At 42.0% G+C, this 26630-nt stretch overlaps 1 protein-coding gene across 1 annotated transcript in view; it reads right to left on the bottom strand.

Annotated features, from left to right (window-relative positions):
* MEGF6 (multiple EGF-like-domains 6) overlaps positions 1-24556 on the bottom strand; it is a gene marked incomplete at its 5' end in the record, with an annotated part of 83086 nt that extends 58530 nt beyond the window's left edge. Inside the window, 2 exon segments of the mRNA XM_009866247.1 lie at positions 5172-5294; positions 24434-24556. Coding sequence (XP_009864549.1) covers positions 5172-5294; positions 24434-24556 — 246 coding nt within the window.
* Positions 24557-26630: the final 2074 nt, after the last annotated feature.

Below are 26630 nucleotides of genomic sequence, written 5' to 3'. Positions count from 1 at the left end.
GGCTTGTCTGACACAGTTCCATGTTGGCAAAAACCGCGATTCCAGTGAGAGGCAGGGGAGATCTGAGAGCAGCGATGCTGACTGAGGTACAGCCACCCTTTGATCTGACAGCACCAAAGCACCCACGAATCCACTGAGGTAAGGAGAGGGAAAAAAAAACCACCCAGCCCCATGGGCACTTGCCCTTTGGATTTTTTTTTTGTCCCTGGTATGATTGATTAAAAAATAATAAAAATAATTGTCTTTTCCTCAGCCTCATGCATAGGAAGCTGCAAACGACATGAATCACAAGCTCTGCTGGGCAGACTTATAAAATAAACCACAAGGAACAAGAGGCTCTTTAGCACATCTCTAAAGATGCTGCTTCTTTTACCCAGGCAAATTAATATTCGTTTTTGTTCAACATACATCCTCAGCCTCTGAAGAAACATTTCTCTTTCTGCCAAAATACATTAACACACACCCACACCTATTCACACACTGCACGTAAAAATAAGACAGATCGTTTGAACCTGTTATTGTGCCGTACGTACGCAAGTGTGAGCGCCTGCATGACTGCCTCTATATATATTTTACCAGCAGGGGTGCATTTATGTTCTCCATGAGTAGATGGGAAGACTATTTGGTCCTTCATAAAAGGCATGAAACTCTGGACCCAGTGAAGCCAGCATCAGTTTATTTTAGGACTATTAATACTCATTCATGTATCTGTAACAGACATTAAGAAGCCACAGAAGTTGCTGTAGGATGCGGTTCATTATATGCTACCAACTAGCAAATACTTTGCTTGTGCAGCCAAGCACATGTTAAAAAAGGCAAAATTGAAAGCAACTCTGTGCATTAGCATGCATGCACACCCAGCAGCAGCCAGGAGACACCTCACTGCACCTGACCCTGGCTTCTGATCTCCACCGTGCCCGCAAACCTCCTGCCCGGTGAGCGATGTAACTCGGGAGCAGCTCGATGTCTACACGGGAGACGGCAAACCTGAGACGCTCCGCGCCCCCTGCCTGCTGTAGGTTTGTCTCCAAAGCCCTGCTTCTTCCAGCATGAATGTTCAAATAAGATGAAAACATTTCAGAAGATGAAGAACGCCTTAAATCGGCTCCAAGCGACAGAACGTACATCGCGATTTTCAAAAGTGCCATCTTCCCCTCCTCCTTTTCTGGGCACGAGCCAATTTGGACCTAACGGGGAGCTAAGAAACAACCTGGCTGTGCTGAGGATGTTGGAGGCTCCAAAGCCAGAAGGGGATGGCCGGGAAGCCCTGCGCCAGGACCCCACATCAACTGGAGTCTGAGCACAGGGTTTGAGCAGAAACACGGCACACCCTCCACTTTCACAGATTTTTAGGAGTTTGGCAGAAAATCAGCCTCATTCCAGAGCCTGGCCCCGGCTCTGTGGCCGAGGAGAACACTGGGTGATGTTGAGCAAGGGAGGCAGCATGGGAGGAAGGGGGACAGCAGTGGGAGGCAGGAAAGATAAGGATGTGTTGATGGTTGAGAAATTTCTCATTTTTTAAAACGACAGTCACACTTGTACAAAATACTTGAGTATGAAGCCATGGCTAGATGTATACCTAGCAACTATGGGGTTAAAACATGCAGTCTCTTCAAACTTATGTTTTCCATCACCTTAAATGCAACCTTATCAATGATAAGAAATGTAGCTTCAGACATGCTCTGCTTTAACTTCTGTGGAAAAACATAGATTATAGATTTGTAGCAATGTTTTCTTTGTTACTTTCTCTGTTAAGAGCCCTAGCTTGTAAAAGTCTCCATTAAACTCCCCCCCTCAACAGCTTTTCTAAATAAGGCAGACATCAAAAGCAGAAGCTGGCACCAGAGATGTATCGGGGTCTAAAGATTGCGTTCTGCTTTCACTTCTAGGAGTTCAGATGAGAATAAATTCCAGTGAAGACAATGAATTTATATCAATCCAGAAACACAGCCTGATACTACAACAAACACGTTCCCTGAGTTTCTGCTTTCCAGACACCACTTGCTTAAATTTTAATGAAATGAATTACATTACATTAACATAATCAAGGCATTAAAAACAAACCAAACCTGGACAGCGTTACCTTTGGCTGCTCTAATTGCTTAATTTGTAGTGAACACACTTCTACCAACGAGTTTTATATTGAGCAACATCTGTTGGACCAAAAAGTTAAGAAAGAAAAGGAACATTGAAAATGATGGGATTCTGCAACGGCACAAAATATCCGAGATCATCAAAGGATTTATGAAGAAAGTATTTTTCTGGCACACACTAGTTACCGCAGAACAAGGAAACCCATTTTAAAGTTTGTTTGCCCTAGAGTACAAGCAGAAGATTCTAATGAGAGCAGGAGGAACAGCAAACAACAAACAGACTTCAAACCACGTATTTTGGGGCTTGCACTAGCAGTGGAGGGATGAACCTGCCAGGATCCCAAACACACGGTTGATGACCAGCCTCCCTGGAAAGAGTTTGTGACAGAAGTTCAGTCACCTTCCGCGCAACCCCACGAGAACGTAGCTTATCCCAGGATTCTGACTCTTCAGATGCGGGCTGAATATTTTACAAGATAGATTCATTTCCTTATGTATGGGAAACTTCCAAGCCATCCAGGCTGTAAAATCTGCTTCCCCTCAAGCGATTTTGGCACTTTACCTCCCAGAAACACAGGGTTGCCAAAAAAGAAAAAGACGACACGCAAAGAATGAACATAACAAAAATCTGGGCTGTCTAAAGGGATGCTTGCTTCTTACTTCTGCAACTGAGACAATCACCTTCCGCAAACTGCTCCTTTCCAAAATGATGTCCCTTTTTATTCTTGGCGTGTGGGAGAGATTGTTACATCCTCTAAAGTATTCAGGGTAGAAATATTATTGCTCAGGCAAGTCCTGTCGGAAATGCTAGTTCTTCTGCTTAGCTGCACTAGGTCAAAAGAGGGGTGGGTGCATTATTGGTTTTACTTCTTGATCAGAAGAGTGCTCAAAGCTGAATTTATAAACTGCTGCAGCAGAAGAGGCAAACTCTCCACGTCCAAGGGTCGGTGCAAGCAGCTAGTGCCCAAATCCCAATGCTCGGCACTCCTGGGTCACCAATTTATTCGAAATGCTTCTTTCTCTCCTCATCAATTAGTAACTATCTTGTGCTCCAATGCATGAGAGCTTATTATACTCATTTATTTTGGTGTCTTGTGTAAACAGCTGAAACAGAACTCAATACCCTCTGCTCAGTATTGTGTATATCCATTATCGTGATAGCAGCTCTCTCTGAAACTTACTCCTGTCTCTCGTCTTAGGATTTATTTCTGTCTCTCCTTGATAATTTCTGAGATACTACAAACAGAACGGGACAGCGTATGAAGTATTTTTAATAACTTCTTGTGAATACTTATATTTATGAAATGAAAACTTGCTTTCTGATAACGTTCACGGCCAGGACAACTCCAAACTGAGCCTGTTGATCATTTGTACAATGAGAAAATTTTACTATTCTGTGTTGACAGAGAGCTTTACATATTACACAAGTGGATTAATTTAATTGGCATAATACCTACACCTTTTCTATTTATCATTCCGTTCTCTCGCTTTTTCCTCCGCAAAAGCCTCTTTAGTTCATTTTTACACAAAATTCCTTCTCTACCACAGCTGAAAATGAGACTATTCAGAGACAGTCACAAAACTCAAACATCACATCTTTCACTTCTGGGTCTTCCCTGGTAAGATCTGATCAGAGAGAGATGAATTTCTCTCTCTCTTTTTTTTAATTCACAGAAAATCACAAGTGTTTCTAATTAAATATGAACCACTCTGCTTATACATTAAATTTTTCTCTCACACTAGTGTTTCCTTACTCGTTCCTTCTCTACGATAGTAAAAAAAAAAGATTAAGACTTCACAGTATTTTTAATTGCAGTTAATCACAAAAACAGTGAAAGGCTCTGCATGTGGTAAACCCAACAAACCTAAAACAGTAAGTTCTTTAAATAAACAACATTATTCCCACAGCTCAAGCACTGGTACATCTTGTGTTCCAGTAAGTAAAGTAAATTTATTGCTGTGATAACACTAGAAATGACTGATGACATATCTGGCTGACGTTAAGTACAACCAAGGGACTTTGAGTAAGAACCAAGACAATGACCAAACTGTGAGCGAACTTATTCTGCAGATGTGGTCTGATCATACTTGACTGTTTTTCTCATATTACCTGAAATCAGGCTTAAAATTTTAAACAAATAACATCCTTTGCTTCTTCCCAAATGACAGAACATTTTAATCCATTTTTTTTGTTCAGAGTTCAACAACTTGGCTTTTGTCCTGATTTAAATGCAACATAAAGACAATACATATAATAAATATTTTTAGCAGCATTCAGAATTTCATTGTTGTCTGCATACAGAATTTTATTCTGCATGTCTTATCTCAGAGCTCAAGAGTCCAACCAAAGAAACACAGGGTTTATTAACCCCCTGCCGGTGCTGTGTCCTGGGCTGAACTGCCAAGCTCCATGGTGCTCTCATTTACAGGAGCACACTCAGTGAAGATCAGTGGCTTTTTGGTGGTGTTTTGGGACGGCTTGGTAAGAGCAAAGTTCTGCTAGGCAGCTGTGGGCAGATTGCACTATCCCCTGTTCATATCTCTTCAGAAAAAACAGGCAAAAAATACAAAGAAGAGGAGTAATGGGAGCAGAAAAGCCCAGTGCAGTGCTGGAACATGCGCGGAGAGAGATGTGATGCAAGCAAAAAGTGCTCAGAATTCAGAAAACATTTTAATTTCAGATGAAGACTCATTATTTTTTTAACGCCTTTGAGGTTTTGAGCAACCTGGTCTAGTGGGAGGTATCCCTCCCCAAGGCAGCGTGGTTGGAACTCGATGATCTTTAGGGTTCTTTCCAACGCAAACCATTCTGTGAGAACAACAGAAATTATCACAAGACCACATCACAGAAACACAAGACACCATTCCTTCTTTGTGTACAAAAAAAAAAAAAGAAAGAACAAATTTGGAAATATGTGAATTCTTGAAAGCTGCTTGAACTGGAATGGATAATGGATAATGAATTAGTCAAAACTCAGACTGGGGAAGCCTACAAACCTTTGCACTTAACCCAAAGATGGGTTTAGCAGAGAAAAACATGCCCTGAAGTACACGAAGGGCTTGGTAACATTTCCTTACCTCTGCACGTGCGTCCGTCCGCGTGCAGCCTGTATCCCGGTCGGCACTGGCAGTGGAAGGAGCCGTGCGTGTTGACACAGCCTTGCTGGCAGCCACCGTTCACCACCGCACACTCGTCCACGTCTAGAGAAGGCAGGCAGACGGCGAGAATTACCAACAGCCCCAGCAAAGACACACCCTGGTTCTGCCGAGCGGCACATCGCTCAGACAGAAAGCAACCCTTACACTTGGGCTGGGCTGTTTTGGTTTTTTCTGTTTACTTCGCTTCTGCGCTGTAAACAGAGCAAAGAGAATCAAAATTTTCTGGTCTTTTTCAAAGTTCCCACAGGCACCACCTCTGTAGGCTCCACTGCTGAAGTTGTTGCTAATTAGACTGATCCGTGACACGGCTGATTCCTCGGGGCCAAGAGAAAAATACAGGGAAAGAATTATGGCAAAAAACCACATCTGAGCTTGCAGGTACCACTGGTCAAGCATTCGGCTTTTACAAAAATTTGCTGGGTGCAGATTTCCTTTTGCGTCAGGCCTTTAATCCTACCAGCAGGTGCAAGCACATAGAACTGGCAGAAATAGAAAAAAGCCACTCGAGAGCGGAGCTCATGCTCTCAGTCAACATTACATTTTCAACCACTGAATACACAGAGAGCTTAGACATTATATTTAAAAAGCATGAACCTTTTGTTCCACATTTTCTGTGACTCCTGTCCCTTGGGCTTCCATGTGTTCACCTGAGCTTTTCCATAGCATCTTCTTGGGTAACCTCTCAGAAAAATTATGTGGGTTCCTGACACCTTTTCTAAGTCTAAACAGGTGTCTTTCCACATTTCACATTTTAGGGGATTACATCCAGTCAAGTGAATAGGAAAACCAGCATTAAACCAGCTTTAGCGTCTCATCTGAAAACGACGGACAACAATGGACAAAAAAAAATAAAAATCAAGAACAAGCTTAATTAAACAGGTGAAGGTTTAAAACATGGAAAAGGAAGTTTGAAAGAATACTGGGAAATGCACAATGTTCTGGTCCTAAGTAAGTGTATTTACAAAGCTAAATTTTAATACTTTGCATGTGAATTTTACCTTAAATGAAGCCCTGGTGTTGACTAGTGTTTAAATTCACACCACTTTTAATCCTTCTGCCCTATTTGCTGTTTCATTAGACTGCATACTACATCCATTTCCTACGGCCTGGAGACATCTGGAACACTATTTTTTTTTTTTTAACCAGAAGTTTGGGGTTTTAAAATGTAAACAGTAAACCGAAAACGTTATCCATCTTGTTGAATTCTATACTGTCAAGAAATAACCTCCCAAAAAATGCCAGGACAAAATCGAAACCAGGAAATTACTTGCCTTGAGTATTATAGAAAAAAAAAATAAGGAAAAAGGCTCAGAAAAACATAACAGGGAAGCAGCTGAACTACCTAGACGTAGTACACTATGTTCTAGTATCTGTACCTCAATAAACTCAAAGACTGGTAGCTTCAGTATATTAATTTTATAGGCTACAGTCAGCTGCAGAATTCCTCTAATACACGAAATACAGTTTTAAATTAGGGTATCAGCACTTACAAAGGAGAAAAAAGCAGTCCAGCTAATAAAACGAAGCACCTGGAGTTAGCTCTATCTGTTAAGTCTTTATTCGAATGTTTAAAGAAGCGACTTGTTTTACGCAGGAGCTCCACACCCTGCTGCGGCTCTTCTTTCAACGGCTTTTCCCTCGTGCTGAAAGGCCATAAGGCAATTATATGGCTGAAAGTCAATATAATTAAATGGAAAACTCTAAAATACTTGCATATAGGAGCTATACCTGACCCCGCCCTGAGATTCCCTGCAGCAAACGAGGGACAAAACAGAGGTGAGAGCTGCAACACAACGCCCCGACCGTCTGCCCAGGGTGCCACGTGAGCGGCAAATCTGGAGACAGATGATCCCTTCTAGTCTCGGGCTTTCTCCGCAGCATCAATATTTTAAGGATTTTACGTTGAAAGATTCCTTCACGTACGACAGGTATAATCGAGAAAAAGGCATCGCGCTGTCGCCTTTCAACGCCTCCCACAACTCCAGACCAGGAAACGGCTTTGCCCCCGGTTACAGAAGAAAAATGCCTTAATTATTTCGTCTGGGGAGCAGTCTGCAAAGTAGACACTAATCTAAATGCCTGCTGCACTTGAAAGTTTTAAAAGTCTAACCTATTTAGACTTTTATATTTGGATTGCTACACTAAGAAAGGACATATATATACCAGGAAAACAACAGCTTATGATGTTATAGGTACAGAAGTAGCCTTCTTTTTTTTTTTTACATCAGGATAATTACAGCAATATGAAATTATTCTGGAATGATGAAGCTTTAAAAATATAAAAAATATATTTTTAGAAATATAAAGTGATTCTATTGTAATTCTAGAACTTTAAAGCATTTTGGACGATGGCGTCTGGTTAACAAAGGACTATAATTAAATTTGGATTAGTTTCCACTGCAGATCAAACCGGAACACCTATGCTTCACACACTTACAATTTAGGACGCTTATCTGAATAACCTGAATTTCAAGCCCTTTATGGCTTGCTTATCACGAGCCAGACCATAATGAAAGCAACCACAATCCCAGCGAGAGCAATCCGCCGAGACGAGAAGAACGGTCGGTGTGCTGTCCCACGGCTATCTCGCCAGGGGGATTACGCTGCTGGGTGAATAGAGCAGGGTCGGGATGTGAACATCCTCCTCCTCACCAAGAGAAATCTCCAGAGAGATGCGTTTTTAGTGGGTTTCCCCACTGAAGGTATCTCTGCTTTCCGTGCTGTCCGTACTCAGCATGTGCCCTCCCCACCCAGGGGTTGTGCCCGCTTTTCATAGGAAGAACCTGGCAGAAATAACCTTACGGTCAAGTCCCACAAGCCAAAAGTCAGTGCTAATGGGGCCGGTTAGCTCAGTGGTACGAGCGCGGTGCTGACAGCAATGACAACACCGAGGTCGCGGGTTCAATTCCCGCTCGGTCCCCATGTGCCCATGACAGGCAGTTTGGATTAAATGATCTCTAAGGTCCCTTCCAATCTAGGCCATTCTACGATTCTACACGTTTCCAAGACATGAAGTATTGTAGCCACCATGTGGCAAGGGTTAGGGCTGAGCTGGCCACTAAATGACTGGCAGCTGCCTATTAACCCTCTCCCCTACCAAAGGTGAAGGGAAAGGGAAAACAGCAGAGAGACTTACAGATTGGAAGAGGAAATTAAAATATCTTTAACGAAATGATAACACTGCTAAGAAAATAATGAAAATAAGGAAATATACACAAATATATACAAAACCAGTATCAAATGCAACTACCCGGTTAGCTCAGTCAGTAGAGCGTAGTGCTAACACCGCTAAGGTCGTGGGTTGGGTTCCATTTGGTCCCCATGTGTTGCCTGATCTAGTCGAGAGGTGGCGTCCCTGGAGGCAGGGAGGCTGGATTAAAATGATCTCTAAGGTCCCTTCCAGCTTAGGCCGTTCTATGATACTATGATACCCTCCCTGACAGTGATCCCCAGGGATGCTGCAGAGCAGGCGGCACTGGGAAGTCCCAGGCTCAGCGGCAGAGGGGAGCTGGACACAGGAGCTGGATTTGGGAACTCAGGATCAGGACTGAGGGCAGCAGAACAGACAGAACCGGCCATTGAAGAAGAGGGCTTGGCCCTTGTGGTCCCTCAGCTCTATACTGAATATGATGTACATGGCACGGAATACTTCGCTGCTCAAGTTTGAATGACCTCCCCTGCCCACTCCTCCCTGGACATGCAAACTTCTTTACTCCCTTGCAATCCTTTTTACTTCCCAGCATGGCACACAAGATTTATCAGTGACCTTGGTCACTACAGGAACAAGTACATGCCTTTCTGCATACAGTCCTTGGCAGTTACCATAAACATCAGGTGTATCACTTCTAGAAGCAGATGCCACCTGCAAAAACACGCCGTCAGCTTCAGAGAGTGCAGTCTCTTAAGAGAGACTTAGTTGAAAAATAAAACCACTGAAGAGAACTGGTTCTGGCTTAGCTCAGGACACCGTGACACGCACCTTTTTAGCTCTGCATGCTTCCGAGCCTCTTCTCCCCCTTCCTCCATCCCGAGAGGACGCACATCTCCAGTCTCAACCCTGGGAGAAGAGGATGCACAACCCCCTGCCAGCACCGCGCCCTTTCCAAGGGCAGATCCTACTGATGAAAGTACAGAATTTCAAGTCTTCCACACCCATGAATGGCGGCTCTGTTAATCTGCTGGGAAGTTTGTCCCCACCTGATTTGATGGGCCATGTTGGCAATGTCCAACTCTCCTGCCCCATACCTGTTTAAATACAGAGCTGTGTGTTTGCTTGTTTGGAATTCAGGGTCACCACATCAGTGGCTTTTCCACACTGTTATTAAAAGGTTTGGGAGCAGTGGTGTTTAAACACAGATAATTAATGAACTTGCAATCATATCTTTATAAAGAAGAAGAAAAAAAAGATGTGGTCAGATCAATTCTCTTCTAACAAACAGCTTAGCTTTGTAAACCATTAAGAAATATAAACAACATGCAGAACTAAACCTCAAAAGAACCACCACCACAGTTCTGGTGGAAGTAAGCCAGGCACATCCTTAAACCTGCATGTAAATACCAGAAGGACCACCAGCCTCCATAGGGACTCAGAAACGTTTGTCTATTTTAATCAACTGAAAGCCAATTCATGCGATCCCAAGTTCTCTTTGCTTTTAAACCTTTTTTTCCCAAGGAACCTGCCTAGTAATTTCTGCAGTGACTGCACCCACATTAACACACCACCTGCTCTCCCATACGTCTGCAATGAAGCATCCATGACCCTCTGTAGACATATATTTGGGTGCTGGTGCAGGACAACTGCCACTTCACATCTCAAAGAGCCTGCAGAAATACTGAAAGGCAAGCCTGCTTTGCTCTCTAAATCAATTTTTTTTTAAAGTGCCCCATTCCTCACAAGGTTGTTATTTGCAACTTTTACCTCTTTTCACATGCCTGCCTTCTGTGCACGCGTGCGCAGCTGCTCTGAAAGTCCAAGATGAAATGGTCTTCTAATATTAAGTTTATTGCATGCTTTTCCTGCCTGCGCGTTTTTAGCAAAATAGAAGATTCATAGAATCATAGAATCCCAGGTTTGAAGGAAATCACGAATCATCTGGTCCAGCATTCCCTGACAAAGCACGGTCTAAACAAGATGTACCCAGCACCTTGTCCAGCTGAATCTTACAAGTGTCCAATATTGGTGGTTCCACCACTTCCCTGGGGAGATCATTCCAAGGGCTGATTTTTCTCGTTGTGAAAAATTTTCCTCTTGTGTCAATCGGAATCACCCCAGGAGTAACTTTGTCCCCATGACTCCCCATCTTTTCCATGTGACTCCTTGTAAAAATGGTGTCTCCATCTTTACAGCCACCCTTAAATACTGGAACAAAGTGATCAAGTTATTTAAAAGCATAAGGTTATTTAAAACACAGCCTCCACTGCAGACCTGAGACCCCTTCTCTTGGGCCGGCCAAGCCAATGACAGCGTTTCTGAACGCAGAGATGATGTGACAAGGAGATCCCAGGATGGCACCCACATCGAGGACACTGTCAAGGCACCATCTGAGGTCTAAGCAGGCACAGGGTGACAGAGTAAGGTTTCCCTCTCGGCTGGCTTCACGGAGCCGGTGGCATTTCCCCTGCATGACAGACAAACAGCCCTTCTCTCCCTCAACTGCAAAAACCACGCACAGATTGACAACTGTTTGAAGCCAGTACTTTCTGACAGATAAGAAGAGAAAAAACTTCTTCATGGTACCGAGGCACTGCTGGAGACAGAACTGGACAGTACCAACCTCATCATTTGAGGATTATTTTTTTTAGTAGTAGGTTTTTTTCAGTTTTGGCAAAAACCTCTTTACTTCAGCAAGTCAAGAAGGCAGAGACTAAACAGCTGTGAGCATCACCCACCTCAGAAACACCAAATATGGATGAAAAGATTTCTGTCCAGCTGGGGAATTGATGCAAGAAACACATCCTGGGGTACATGCTCGTGTAATCGCCTCCACACAGGGACCCAAACCACCACAATAGCATCTGCGGAGCTGGTCCAAATGATTTTCACAGAAGTGTAACTACACCCTTTTTACCAGATGCCTAAGAAATACTACATCAAATTGGAATGAATGACTCCATTTTCCCCACCACCACAATCCCCCTAGCTCATGGCAGAGAGGATGTGACCAGCAGAAGCAGCGAAACACAAAACCCTACATGCATTTACTTAAATGATGGTTTATGCTGACGGCTTTAAAGTCAGGTTATCATTAAAAATAATTACAGCAATGATTTATTAAAAAAAAGAAATAATCGTGACCAGAAAGAGGAAGCACAGTCTACTCTCAAAATGCAGTAAAATCAGGGGTTTGTCTTTTCTTTACCCAGGGAGCTCTGTAGGTCATTGGTCCCCACGCAATATTGTGAGGATCAGTCAGTAACGATGGCAGATAAACAGGGAAGGGAAGATTGCATTTTACATAAAGCACCACAAACAGAAACTTTAAGTGGCTAAATTAAAAATTGCCGCAAGTGGATAAACTTTTCAACACAAAATATTGATTTGCAAACAAATTAACAAAAATCTGGCTTACCATTCCCTTGCTCTGACTAGCTCCTCAGCTGCAGATCATTTAGTACATCCAAAATGAAAACTCCCTTACTGCTTGCTATTTGACGCCGTATTTCAAATCAACAAAGCTGTATGACAGGGCTTTCCCTTCTGTTATTTGCGACGGCGCTGTGATTAGTCTCTTTTACGTATTCCCAAGATGTTTAAACCTCACACAAGTTATGAGGTGACAATATCACATGGTCTTACCCCACTAACTCACACATTAATTTAGTGTGTTTCTAAATTCAATCATTTATATACTTAAGGGAAGGAAAGGAAACACAGGCTTGGTTCTTAGCCATTCAGAGTCAAAAATCATTTTTATAAAAGCAAAACATAAAAAAAGCCCCGCTATTGCGCTGACAAATTTGACAGATCCAGCTCACAGCTTCCTTCGGTCTCCCCAAGTCTTGTGTTTGAAAATGCCCATAATTTGACAACCAGCATGAATCCACTCACAAATGCACTCGCTACTAAGCATGACAATTTGTTCTCAGAGCAGAAGTTTTTTAAAAGATCTCTCCTGGTTTACTAACGCTTCAAGTGGTTTTCAAAGTTTGCAAGTTTGATCGGGGTGGGGGTTGAAACTCCCGCCGCCAGAAAAACATTCGTGCAATTTTTTTCACAATGAAGCAAATTTGACATCAGTATTCACTCTAGGAAGAAAAACACACGTTTAAAGAAAGGGCAAAAACAAAGCCTAAAATTCAACAAGAAAAGGTAGAATTTCTGATCATATTGACAAAAAAATAGGCAAAAAAAAAAATCCCACATATTTCTGTTTCTTTGAGCCAAACTGAGCGGCTAAGAGGAAAAAGGGCAGGGTTTTTTTTTTATAGTTGTGAGATTTTAAATTGCAAAACTCCTATTCCAGGGCTTTTTTATGCTTCACAAAAAAAACCCCATAAATATGCTACAAGCTCTTTTGAGTGGTCTGCTAGAACCTGATGTTACAACACCTTCCTGAAATAGCTTTCAGCACAGATAAATGTGCTCCTGCGGAGCCACCTGGGTCATTTTGAACTGTTAGTGCTCTGAGGCTTTTATTTTTGCTCCTCGGCTATTTGTTTCTGCCCTTTTGTGGCCCCTCCGATGGATTATATAAGCATCCATTGTCTGCTCCGGTTCAAAGTCACCCAGGTTAGCGCCGATCGCTGCTGAAGCTTACTTAAATTTCAGCAAGTCACAGGGGTCCAAGGCAAGCCTGATACAACAAAATTAATTAACGGAGTAGCTTCAGCAAACCGTACCGAAAGGCACATGCCACATGGGCAAAAGATTGGTTAAAGGCATGGTTAAGAGATTCCTCACCCAGTTTAGTCCCCGTGAACCGACCCCGCAATGAAAGAGGACTCTTGTTAAAGCAGGGAGCTTTCCACAATGTTTCCTCTTTGCCCAGGATTAAGGAGAATTTAACCAGCACCTGTTTCGGCAGGGCTATCCAATTAACCATGCACAGGCTTTCCAAGTTAACCGATTATTCACCTACCCCTGAAAATCAATGGCTTTACAAAACCCCAAAGCTTTCCGTACCAGAGTCACTGTCTTTCAGTCTGGCACCTTCTTTCAGTGATTCGGTCACGTCGCAGAGAGGAATTTTCTGCCTTGTAAGTTAGTACCTTGCCCTAGATATTTCAGATGTCTTTCCAGGTAGCTTCAATAACTTCTAGCTGTGTCTAGGGCGGGTTTCCTTTCTCTCACCCCTAGTTTCTCTCTTTTTATACCGAGAACATCAAAGGACGGAGACCACAGCACTGTGAAACGCAGAACAGCAGAGTCATCTATGGGGTTGTGTCGGTGTTAGCTAATAAATATTTACGCCCAAGTCTGAAGGGAGATGCTTTTCCCAATGACTGTTTTCAAGGAGGGGAAAGGACAGAGGCACCTCTGAGGTGTGGGGTTTGGGGGAGACCCATGGAGCGGCTGTGGAGGAAAGGCAGAGCTGCTCCCAGCACACGCTGCCCTACAACCCGGCTTCGGGGAGAGGACTTCTCTGAGTACCGAAAGGGATGATCCATTCGATCCAGTCTTCAAGACCTGGATTTAATTTCCTGATCTGTCATCGGCCTTATTGGAGAATAAATACATGAATAAATTGCTCTGAGATGTCACACGACCCTGTTGGGGAAAGCCACAGATGATTTGAAAGAATGACACTGATTTGCCAAAGATCCCGGTAATTTGAATTCATTGTTGGGACAGGGGAGGAATATAACAGGGAAAAAGATGCTCTGGGACTTTTTTATTAACTTTTTTTTACATTGTTTTTTTTTACATTGCTTTCCTGTGAAGATTGGCACAATGCGACCACTGAAAGTGGCGGTGACTAGCTCCTCGCCAGCGACTGGATCCTGCAATCACAGTTCATTTCTCAAACGTCCCTCGAGAGCAGATCTCCTGGACAGAATGATGTGAAAAGACAAAACCGGCCAATTTCTGTACTGCCAATTTCTGCTTACTTTCAATGCCTGACATGCCAATCTCTCCCAAGATACTTTACAGTGGTTTAGCTCAATAAACAGCCAAGAGCCCCTCATCCACAACTCTACATGCAAACCATATGTTGCAGATGAAAACTCTGAAGATCATAATTAGAACTGTCCATTCAATTTAAACAAGGCCAAGAATGAAAACTATTTCAAATTCAATAAACAGGCCATTTGAAAGTGTAGACACTGTGGAGGACAGGCTTAACAACTTAATTGACAGGTAAAGCTTCATTTCTAATCCTCATTTTGATATCGTCTGTAGCCTCGGGAGTCAAAACACATCACTGCTCAGTTCTCAAAATATGCAGAGAAAATGAAAATGTCAGTGGAATGAAAAAAAAGGAGAAGCATCTGTTTGATAGCTGTGTAAGCCTGTGATATGTAAACTGCTTTGGAGTTAAGCAACCCTAATTAGACTTTCAAGGCATTCTTCATTAAATATACACAAACAGACATAAATATATATATATATGAGTTTTAAGCAATTATTGGGGCCAGATAATTTGCAAGAAAATCAGGGTATAAAGTAAGGAATATGATGATTTCATGGACAGACTTCAGACAACACCGTGACGTTTTCACAGAGCCGTAAAGAAATACTTTTCTCCATTTTTTCCCAGAGCAGATCTGCACATTATTCTTCACTCTTAGTCTTTAAAACAGAAAAGCCTGGTCTATTTCTGAATCCTGGAGCAGTACACAGCATCCCAGCAACGTAAAGCCAAAAAGGCAGGCTGATAGGGCTCCCAGCCCCACAGTGGGGTTATACTAATAGATATTTTGGCAACCGTACACCCTCGATGACTCCAGTCCACATCAATATGAAACCCACACAGATGGACACAAACTCTCAGAGGAAAACTGGTGCCAGGATAAGCGAAGGACCACATGAAATAACAAAGGAGTACAATCTGAAGAGCGACAATCCAGAAAAAAAGGCCTAATTTATGATCTTTAAAAATGTTTATATACCAAAGAAAACAGCCCCATTATTTTTACTGTTTCCTGTAGAAAAGGAGTGAATGTACCGGCTGAAAACAGGCAAAGTTCGAAGAGGGTATCTTACAGTGCAGGCTGAAACACTAAAATAATTAAAGTTTTATGCAATTTCTGCTTAGGAAGAAGACTCTCTGAGATCACTGGCATCAGCAGCTCACCGCAACACTCCTGGAAGTTTTTTTTTCTGACATGGAGCAGAGCAGCAGAAGGAAAATTTGTTCTGGGCTATCAATTTTTAAATAAAGTTCCTCAGCACAATTCAGTTACGCCCTGCTGGGAGGCGGGAGGGTGGCAAAGGAGGGAAAGGAGCTCTACGAGGAGATGGACTTAATAAGTGACAGCATGGTACGGCTCAAACTCCTCATGCAGATTCCAATCTGAGACGTACTAAGGAGGTTTATACATTGGGCCATCAGCATCTTCTCTCGGCAGGATACGACAGTTTGAAAAAAACAGTTATGGAATAAAAAGAGAGAAACGACTGATCTGATGAGAACATCTGGTTTTTGTCAGCAGCAATATTAATGCCCACTTGCTGGGCTCAGTGTCTTTACTACAGCAGAACACAGAGAAACGTCTTTTCCACACACAGTAGGTAAAATATTCAAAAGAAAATGATAATCATGCAAACACCTTCACAATCTGATGCTTCCAGCTTACAGTACATACGTTCTGCTGGTCGGGAACATGAATGCCATTTGTGACAAACATCCTCCTTCGGCTGGTAAAAAGCTTTAAGACATGGCATGGATAGACTCGTCTCGCAAACTGACTGGAACATAAGCCAGTCTTGGGAATAATTGGTTTGGGAGGAGCAATTGCCAGTCAGAACCGCGCTGTCCAACACATGAAACTCGTGCAAGGCTGGCACTGCGCTCTCAGCGATGAGAAGAGGAGAACGGGGAGCGGTAGCACACCATCCAGCCACCAAACTCCATGGCTCTGCCAATCTCACCTAGACAAGACCACAGCACAATTCGCTCCATCTCTGCAAAAAACCATCTCACTGACTTTACTCTAGAGTCACCAGGTCGCAGGGTGCCTCCTCAAGAAGCCACCATAGGTGTCGATGCCTCACTGGAACAGCTCCAGATCGACCTGAAACACAACCCACCAGTGAGCAAAAGGCAGCAAAACAGATTTTCTTGCTCTGCTTCCTTATCACATACATCAGTTTTGATTCTGCACAGATTCAGCCATGAAGTGGCATTAGCACATCCCAAACCTGTCCATACAGACTTCCAGCGCTGTGTTCTAACGAACAATGTCACCAGGCACAGATTATTTTTTTTTTCTCTTTTCCTGACTCTTCCCAAGACTAAAAATGACATCAAATTAATCCCTTGATTGCTCCATTTTTATTAGTTGCTTTTGAACTCCTTGGCTGACATTGAATCTCTGCTGGGATGGTAACTGTTACGGAGATTCTCAGGTGGGTCTTTCAAAGACTCTGTGTGCAATAATGGAAGGTTTGTTTCAAGTTGGTCTTCTAATAAATCCTGCTTAAAGCCCTCAGGTACTCATGTAATTGAAGTTTGAGTAATCCAATATGATGTTGATCAAACTACTGATCTTTTAATAACGAGCTGTAGCCCTCCCAGCAGTTGCTATCTTGCTGATAGTCATGTCTGGATCGTTTCCTTTGGGCCAATGCTTTGAACGGAGAAGCTGACAGGTTTCTGTTTGGTTTAGATTTTATCACAAATTGTTTTAAAGCTTCTTAAGGATATATCAGATGGCTCATAAAGTCTACGGGCATTTCAATAAAAAATGGGATTTCTATTAGTTGTCCCCGTGAAGACCGATCTTAAAAGCTTCCAAAGAGCAACATAAACACCAAGTTGTTAGTCCTTCTTTACGTAGCCTGGGGGCAAAGATGCAGAAGAAGTAGTAGTTACCCTGCACAATACTCTTCACCAAAAGGCAAATGTGCACATTTTCCCCCTCTCATAATTTCCATTTAAAGTACGAATTGTAGGCTTCTAAGCCTTGCCTCTCCATGCAAGAATAATTCAGTGGCAATTTACATTTCCGATGTGCTCAAAATGAACACCAAGATGACTCATGCACTGCTAAGAAGATGCTTATATTTCCTGGTAAATACCTTGCTACAAACAAGCTGTAATTTAAGTATTCAGAAGTCTTGCTTCTGCATAAAATTACTACTAACCGTAATTTTGGAGACCACAACGAGAGCTTCGATTTCAGGCTTGCAAAGCTCTTCCTACACAATGAATCTTAAAAGTACGAGCGTATTTTCTCCTCTGACAATGGCAATCATTGTATCTCTGTAATTGCAGAAAAGATTACCTACCTTTTAATTCACATTAGTCAGCTGCAACAATACCATGCTTCTTTCTTTCCCTTTAAAATAAACTAATTATTGTCAATCAGCCCAGTGGAATGTTAACATTCTCTATAACCTGCCTTTCAGAGGTAGTCATAAATGCTAGAAACTAGCTAATACGAACTAATCAGAGCCCTAGAAATATCTCAAAACATATTTGTGCTGCAGTCTATCATTTTTGTCATATTATTTCTAAATAACGTATTTTGTCTGGACAATAATAATCTTTTCATACAGTTACACAGTGCTTTTCATCTAACTATTCAAAGCTCTTGCATTAATTAAATATTGGTGCAGCAAACACTGTAATATTTCCAAACCTTAAACGTTTTCATTGTCAAAGCTGACCAATAAAGCTTTACACATTGAGGAGCACAGATAAAGAAAATTTTGCAGGCCAGTGTTTGCTCACGCCCAACTTTCTGCCCAGATTTACAACTGCAAGAACTGGAGCCACGCGCAGAGAAGTCACGAAGCGGGTGACTGTCATTTTTCTTGCATTTTATGCAACCCAAGAGAATAGCAAGTTACAGCTCCCACTTACTATTTCCTTCCAGCTGGTAGAGCCCACGTGAGGTTTTTCAGACACAGGAGCTGGAAGCCTCGAGGAAGCAGCCCATGTGCCGAGTCTATAATCAGCCGTGACGCACGGGGAGCTCTCGAGCACCATATGGACTAGACCAGCAGACGTTGCAGAGATGAGGCTCTTTGTTTGCTGTTACCTGGGAGGCTCAGGGCATCTAGAAACAATTTTTCCCCCTTCAGTCCATGCCATAATTCAGCTGGTGACCAAAATGCAGAACGAGGTGCCAGTTTTCTGCGTTTTACAACTAATATCGCGTTTTAAAAAAAAACACATTGCTTTGGAAGGCAGCAGAAGATGTGCTACAGGAAACATATGACATACCAGTGGAGCTGCACGACACTCAACCCTGCGCCATCCTTATATAACCTGAAAATTAAGCTGCCAGTTGCATGGTTTGCTTACGCAAAAGGCTGTTATTAAAATGCTGCAATTGAATTAAAGAGAAAAATCTAGATGCCAAAAAAAACCTCCGTGAAAAAAAGAGATTTTGTTTTCCTGTCATGAAAAAGAAAGAGATTTACCAAGATTATCTTGAAATAACCACTGAATTCTTCAAATATAAGCGGTTCCAGACTGCAAATGCAGGTAGGGCTCCTTCAGCTGTTGGTCTGGAATCTCAGATTAGGATATTGCTCTCGACACCAGCCACTTCGACCCAGCTGTCTGCATAAAACTTCTGCCTGAAAAGTGACTGAGAACTGACTGTGCCTGTCCTCAGCTCCAATCAACAAAAACATGAATCCAGGATAAACGAGCTCACTCTTCCATGGCAATATTCACTTTGGAGGAAGCTGTCATAACTGTTAGTTCATCTACCCTGAGGGATATCAGATGTGAGAAATTATGTGGTTTACCTCGCAGCCGTCTTTGTTCAGTGAGAGAGGAGCTGGGAGACTTCAGCAACAGTCAAGCATGAATCAGGAAAAAAAAGAAAATGAAACAAACACAACTAAAATTCAAAATCAAATCTATTGCAAGAGATTCAGATGCTCTTCTTGGCTAAGACTGCCACACAAGTGCTCCAAAAAATAGGTTTGAACTGTCTGTTCTGGTCCAAGGGATGTTTCTACCCATCCCTGATGGAAGAGAAACAGGTCAGGCAAAATGACTGTGATTTTCCCGAGTTTAGCTTGTGATATATTTTAATAAGATTGAAAGGGTTTGTGTGTCCCCAGCATGTCACTGAGAGGATTAGGCTTGGGAGGATGCACAAAGTGAGAGGGGGATGACCAAACCCACCCACGGCACTATGCACTGAGCCCAAAACGAGCCTGCCCAAATCCAGCTCAGGTTCCTGTGTGCTTCGGGCTTGCTGTTAATCAGGATTCATTTTTAAAAGTCCAACAACCTACGGTCAATGCTACCTTTATGGTGCATCTGTTGTAATTTTTTGCTACTTTTTTTGAGCATTGTTTTTTCTGCTGTCATGCAACTCCAGAAAGACAAATGCAGAGAGACAATGCCAGGGAGGTCGCAGCTTCTCATCCCACCTGGTTGCAACCACGGCACGGAAGCCCCTGAGAAAGGTCAGAAAAAACACCTCCAGCCCTGGTTTCTTCTCCAGAGACAAATGCTTACACCCACCAATTGGGAATATCCAAAAGAACTGGTCAAGAGTAGGAATAAAATCACGTTCCCAATAAAGTTTGCAAACATAGAGCTGCGAATGTCCTCAGTAGCTTCTGCCTGGATCCTCTCAGCAGTTCTCCTGCCTAAATTCAACAGGCTCCAGAAATTTGTGGGAGTTTCACTGCAAAATGCTAAATAGTGTTTGAAATGCACAGCTAATCATTCATCTTAGCTAATATAATTTCCTTTATAAGGGCAGCCTTGATTTTTATCAACTGGGATCTGAAACCAAAAGCAGTAATTATGCTTTTTATTTGTGACTAAACCTACTGATTTGACAGGTAGGAGTGATCATAAATAAGAAATATATAAATGTAAAAAGAGGCATTGTTTCTTATTAGTACTCATTGCACCTGTGATCAGAACTGGTATATTTTTCTTTCTGTAAAATATATTTTTCTTATTCTCTTGTTATTGAAGTGTTCCTGAAAATAACTAACTCTTTGTCATGCCACGCCATAGTGTTATGAGTCAAATGCCATCTCCTGAGATATGAAGCAAAAAGCATCCTGCAAAAATATCCAGAATCCCTCCAGAAACCTAATTTCTCCCATTCCATTAAAAATAATAATTAATTTAAAAGCTCCTTGGTATTTCCCCAGAGGTGCACAGTGTTATGTCCTTCAGGTGTTTTTGACAGGACATGGCAGAAGCCTGGTGTGTTGCTTTGTTGGGCAAGGAAAACACTCCAAGAGCAGAATTAGCATGTTTGTTCTCTTTGACAAAAACAGCGTTTGACAAGAACAAGTTACACCTCAGACCTGACAGGGTAAACAGAGGCTGAGGTCATTTTAATAAACGCTTTCTTTCTCTTAGACAAATCCCTCAGTATTCCTTTTAGCCTAGCTATTCCTTCTTGTGTGGCAACGGCGTTTGGAGAGCTCCCATCTGATCCCAGATCAGGCTACACCAGTGACACCAGTGACAATGACACGACTGGGGTAAGCAGTGGTGGCCTTGCAAAGTCACACGCTGGCTCTGGACCCACATGCTCCTCTGGCAAAGGTCAGGAAACTTGCCAGGGCTCCAAGGTTTGGCCAAAACCCCTGGGGACGGGGGTCGCAACGATCGCACTATTACTCTAATCAGTAGAATAAAAGCTTCTTTTCATCAACAGCTAATCACAGGACTTCATTTGTCTCTAACTTCCTCCGGTTGCCTTGACAGATGAGAGCACAACAACGTAAATAAGAAATGACAGTTTAGTAAAGAAGGTTAACATAAGGTCACAGCCTTTTTCTATTTGACTTCTGGAGCTTATTCATGTGTGAAAACGCACTTTTGTAGCCGTTGCCTCGGCATCCCTTACAGATCTGGACTTGTGCCAATAACAGAGTTTTAAAATGGTATTTCTGCTCAGAAAATACCATTTCTGATTTTTGTGATGCACTAGCAGAACCGGTCAGCATTAATACAAAATATTATATGTCTCACAGTGTATCTCCAACATAAGAATTCAGTGGTACCTCTGCTTAGCAAATACAGAGGTATTGTGGACACACATATTTCTTCTCCCTTCCTCAGTCCAAGTTACAGCTTTCTGAGGAAATTCACCCACGGACATGAATCAGACACCCCAAAATGCCAGTAAGGATGCATAGGGCACAGAATCAGGCCGAAAGTCATACAGGAGTAAATGTCAAATATTAATTTGTTGTATTATTTGTGCAGTCATTTAAATCCAAATCCCTTCCCATCATTAATTTCCATCAGCCATGGGAAGAGCGAGAGGTAAGCACGAGCTTTCTGTCAAAATCAGTAACGCCTACACAGCTACCTGCCAGAAAATATTTCTCTGTCCAATAAAAAACCTGAAGTTCTGTCCATGAAAATCAGAGAGTAAAATCTGCAGTACAATATGAGGATAATTAGTTTTGAAAGGCTAATCAGTTCGCAGCCCTGGCTGGCGTTTCTGTATAGATGCACATGCCTTCACCTTGCTACAGCTTGCCTCTTGATGGAAGTATTCCTCACTGAAATGAAGTAAAACTTTACATCCCACACAACTGAATGATATATCCTGCCATGAGAAGCCCCAGCTGGTTAGAACAGATCCCAGCAGGACTATGGACCCCACAGTTTGGGGTGTCCCAGGCTGTGCTGCTCTATCCCCATCCGCACAAAAGCTCTAAGCGACCGCAGAACCACACCAAACCCCAGAAGTTTTAGTCTATGTTGATAGCAGTAACTTGTTTTAAGATGATCTCTCCTATTTTACGGTGTTGTCTTGTTCATATTCATGGAGCTTTGTGTCGGGCACCCTAGAAGACAAAGATGCTGACCCATCCTCAGCTCATTTTAGCTGTGAAATCAGGCCTTTGGGTCTGCTAAAACTGCTTTCAAACACCCCCACCTCTTATTGATCAAATCACCAGTACACTTCATTGTGTTGTTGGATGAGTGAATTTTTATCCATTTTCCCTTCCTTAGCATTAAACAGATACAAGTAGCTAAAATAATTTTTTTTTAAAAAAAAATGTTATTTCCTGACATCTTTCCTTTTTATCAGGAGGATGCTCTATTTTGCTTCTAAAAACCAGGATCAGTCTCTGCACTAATAATGACTAAATTGCTATCTGTACTACTTCCATGGTCCTTTTCTAATGATAAGCATTATTTGTACCTTGACTTATAAAAAAAAAATAAAAATCTGTACACCAATTGATCATTTCAGTCACCAGCAAAATAAAACCAACCATGAGATGAATAATGGGAGCAGAACAATAGCACACATCTATTTAACACTCCAGTTTAGACTAAGGGGTAAAATAAAAGCACAACGATGCTATAAAGAAAGAAAGAATGTACCAACTATAAGCCTTATTCCTACAAAAATGCTGGCTCTTTACTCTCTTCTTCAAAACAACCCCTCTGAGCAATGCACAGGCATCAATAAAACTCCAATTCAGGGTCACAGCCAGCACCTTCCAGCAACATGCAGAGTTTTTCTTGGAAACTCACTCTTCCCTTACGTAGTCATCTGCCACTAAACTACTTATATCGGAACATCTGAAGGCTAGAAGTTTGCCTTCTTGTAGCCACACGCTTATTGTCATTATCATCCCCACCAAAGTTCAGGTGTAATTAGTGGGACTGCAACGTTCACTTTGTTCTGTGACTTGAGCGCTTCCCAGTTTATTGTACTTTTCTTTTTTTATCTGAGGATTTCAAAAAGAGGCTTCAAAGGGGCTAATAATATATTCTCCTGTATAGATAGTATATATCTTAAGCTCTGAGATTTTAAATAATGCCAAAACGCTAGAATTTAAAGTGTATTTTAAGAATGGAAGAATTGTACAGAAGGAACACTAATTGAACTTATTAACACAAAAGGATTTTAAAGGAAACAGGACTTTTGCGTGCTAAGTAATTTAGGATTACAATGAATAGGAGCCCTGCTTTCAAAACTTTAGTTTTTGGACAAGTTTTACACAGATTTGAAAGCAGTGAAGAGTCATCAACACAGACCTATACACTGGTCCCATGGGCCTATTACCAGCCAGTCCCCAAAAGTGGTAAGAGAAGGGTGAGGGCCAGCAGCCGGAATCTATGAATCATGTACAGTATTTCTGTCTTGAGCTCTCAAAAGGCCAAAATTAAAGCATGAAGGACCATAATAAAAAACATCAATCCAAATAAAAGAGCCATCTATAGCTAATTTGCACTGTCAAGTTGGATATTAAATGACAGGTTGCTGTGGAAAATAATTCTACCATCTTCTAGAGGAAAAAAAAAAAAAAAGAAAAAAGAGTGCCGTCAAATAAATCACAAAGTTAGGATAAAGCATATGACCACAGCCAAGAAATACATTGCTTTCTACACGTCTACTTTACATCTGATTTCATCTACTTTTGTAGTATCCGATGATGCAAAAAACCACAGTGACTGTAGGTCAACAGATGAGAGGGGCTTGTTTACATCAACTCTATGTTTGCCAGTGGAACTTTAAGAAGTGTCACCCTAACTCTCTGTGTGTTCTAACACAAGCTTATGCGATGTTTTGCTTCTACGCAAAGTCAAGCTGTTGCATAAGAACAAATTTTACCCCATAATGCACTGACTAGACTTATATTTCCCTTAGGAAGAAGACAAATGGGTTTACGTAGCATGTGGCTTGAAATCCTTTTTTATTCGGTTAATCTCTAGCTGTGGAACTGTGACTGAAATGCAAAAAACGTATGTGTATTTTCTGATAAGCACCATTTTGTTTTAGAGACAGGCAAAATGTTATCAAACGTATACGCTTTCTTCAAGTTTTTAAATCGATGATGGAAATTCCATAATCAGAACATGGCACAGCCAATCCAGGTTAGAGTGATAACATTTTTTCAAAAAAAAAAAAAAAAAAGAAAACAAAACCCCAACCCTTTGAAGTGTTCTTACAGTTACGTCTTCATAATCCAAACATGAGAAGATGTGCACTCCAGACAACTCTGAGTATACGCTCTTCATCTGGCTCCAGATAAAAGCTAACAATTCCTTTTCCTTTCCAAAGTCTTCTCTGATTTCTCAGTAACAGTGAGGCACAGTACAAAACATTACCTCCACATGATTTTCCATCTTCCTCCAGTTTCTGGCCAGCTGGACATTTGCAGTGGTAGCTGCCGATGGTATTACAGCACTGGGCATGGCAGCCTCCGTTCTCAGTGGCGCACTCATTGATGTCTGTTAAAAAAAAAAAAGTCCAGAGCAGTCAGTAAAGAGCAGGCACGGATCACATCACCTGCTTGTTCGAGGACAATCGGGTGCGATCCTGATGTGACAAAATCAGAAAGTTACTGAGATGCACAGGTGAGGGCCCTGAAGGCAACCACAGGGCGTGGGACTCCCAGGTGAGGTGCCGTGCCCCATAACTCAACGAATAGGTCCAATGGTGGGATTTTCCTCCCCAGCTTCTATCCAGCTCCAGGCTCTATCCAACTTCTCGCTTCTGTGCGACAGGACCAGGAACAATCTGTATACGGTCACGTCCACCGGACTCACTTGTGTATGAGGTTGCTTCTAGCAGTCATGGCAGAGACAAGAAACATCTGACAGATGGTGGTATTTTATATTGATTAAGGCCCTTCTTTCCCTCAGAGATGTGTGCACACCTTACCTTACTTATCGCCTTATCCACACACCTTACTTATTCACCTGATCAAGTTAGTGCATGCAAAAATAGAGCTTTACATGTTATAAATTAAGAACATTAAAGAAGTACATAAATAAATAAGCGACTAGGCTAGCCAATGGCAGAGAAAAATCAATAGTGACGATATTAGCTCTTTAACCCATGTAGTTATATACCCTACATAAGAATTTTGGAAGAAATGTGATAGAAATCATCAGGCCGGCAACGCTGCTCTATCGAACACAATCAGAGACAACAGATGGTGTGGAAGTATTTCCACACTAGAAAATTTGTCAAAAGGGATAGTCAAGGTGACAAATCCAGCAGGTATTTGCAGCACTGATTTCATGTATTCTGGAACACACACTTGTGCAATGCTTGCTTGCTTTGCTCTTTCTGAACTGTTAATGTCATGTAGACACATTATTCAACAGGGCAAGAGTAGGCAGGGACAATGACCAATCCGAGTAAGAACATCAGGCGGTCTTTTTTTTTAGTTTTTATTTTTTAATATATACAAATGTCTTGAATTGGCTTGGTGACAGAGCAAACCTCTTCAGCATGTTGGAAAGGGAAAGCCAGGGCTGAGGGGGACACACCACATTCTCAAAGCCTGGCACAGGGACACAGGTGACAGATCTCCTATCTGCAAGGCCTTTGGCACTAGTAGAGATCACACGTTACATTCAGGCTGGGGAGCAAGAAAAGCAGGAGGAAGATAAAGCAACAGAAGATGAAAATCATCATGACAGTAAAAATCACAGGCAGTTACTTCATATTAGCTGCATTCTGCATCTCCAGTGGGGGAACACGGCGCTTTTAAGGACTTCTGTTTAGACTCTGGATGAAAGAATACAAAGTACTATAATGTGAAAGGAAAAAAGGAAAAAAAAAAAAAAAGGAAAAAGAAAGAATTTCCCATTCATGCAAGGCTGATGAGAGCCTTCTAACTGCACTCCTTAGTTGTTAACATCTAAGATTTACCAAGGTTTGTTAGCTCTTCAATGAGCTTGAGCTTAACTGGACTAGCTCATTTCTGATCCTTGCTAAAAAGTAGAATTTAAAAGAAAGCTTTGGAGAGGTTTCAGATTATTAAAAAGCTACAAGGACAAGTGTATCAGGAAATAGCAATTTTTACTAAAATGCTGCTGAAGAGGTCCAAACTCACTAAACTTTCTTTACAGCTTTAAATTCAAGTGTAATGACCGACACAAAAAACCTTTCTTTGTCTCAATACTGAAAAACACTGGCAAGCTGTATTAAAAAAAAATAAATTAAAAACCAGTTTTCAGAGCTACACAACAAACCAAATCCTAACTCGCGTGAAGTCAGCAAGGCTCTTCATGATTTCCTGGGATCGCAATTTAGACAGGAGCCTTTCAGAAGAAAAACGCTCCCCTCCGCCCTGCAAATGCAGAAACAAAACGTACCAAAATAAGACATGCGTCTGTTCACTTCTCTTCAGCAAGAGATGGAAAGAACATACGACAAGCGACAGATTTTAGACACATTCTTCAAAGCACTGGAAGGAGAAGCTCACTAGCGCTGAGCGTTGTGCCGAAGATCGACAAACCAGGCGTGTTCCAACTGATTTACTCCCTCTAACTAGCAGACAACTTGATGTGC

The sequence above is a fragment of the Apaloderma vittatum genome, unplaced genomic scaffold (assembly GCF_000703405.1).
Source record: "Apaloderma vittatum isolate BGI_N311 unplaced genomic scaffold, ASM70340v1 scaffold9023, whole genome shotgun sequence".
Taxonomy (NCBI): Eukaryota; Metazoa; Chordata; class Aves; order Trogoniformes; family Trogonidae; genus Apaloderma; species Apaloderma vittatum.
The sequence above is the reverse complement of the archived record's forward strand: the minus strand, read 5'-3'. Positions and strand labels throughout refer to the sequence as shown.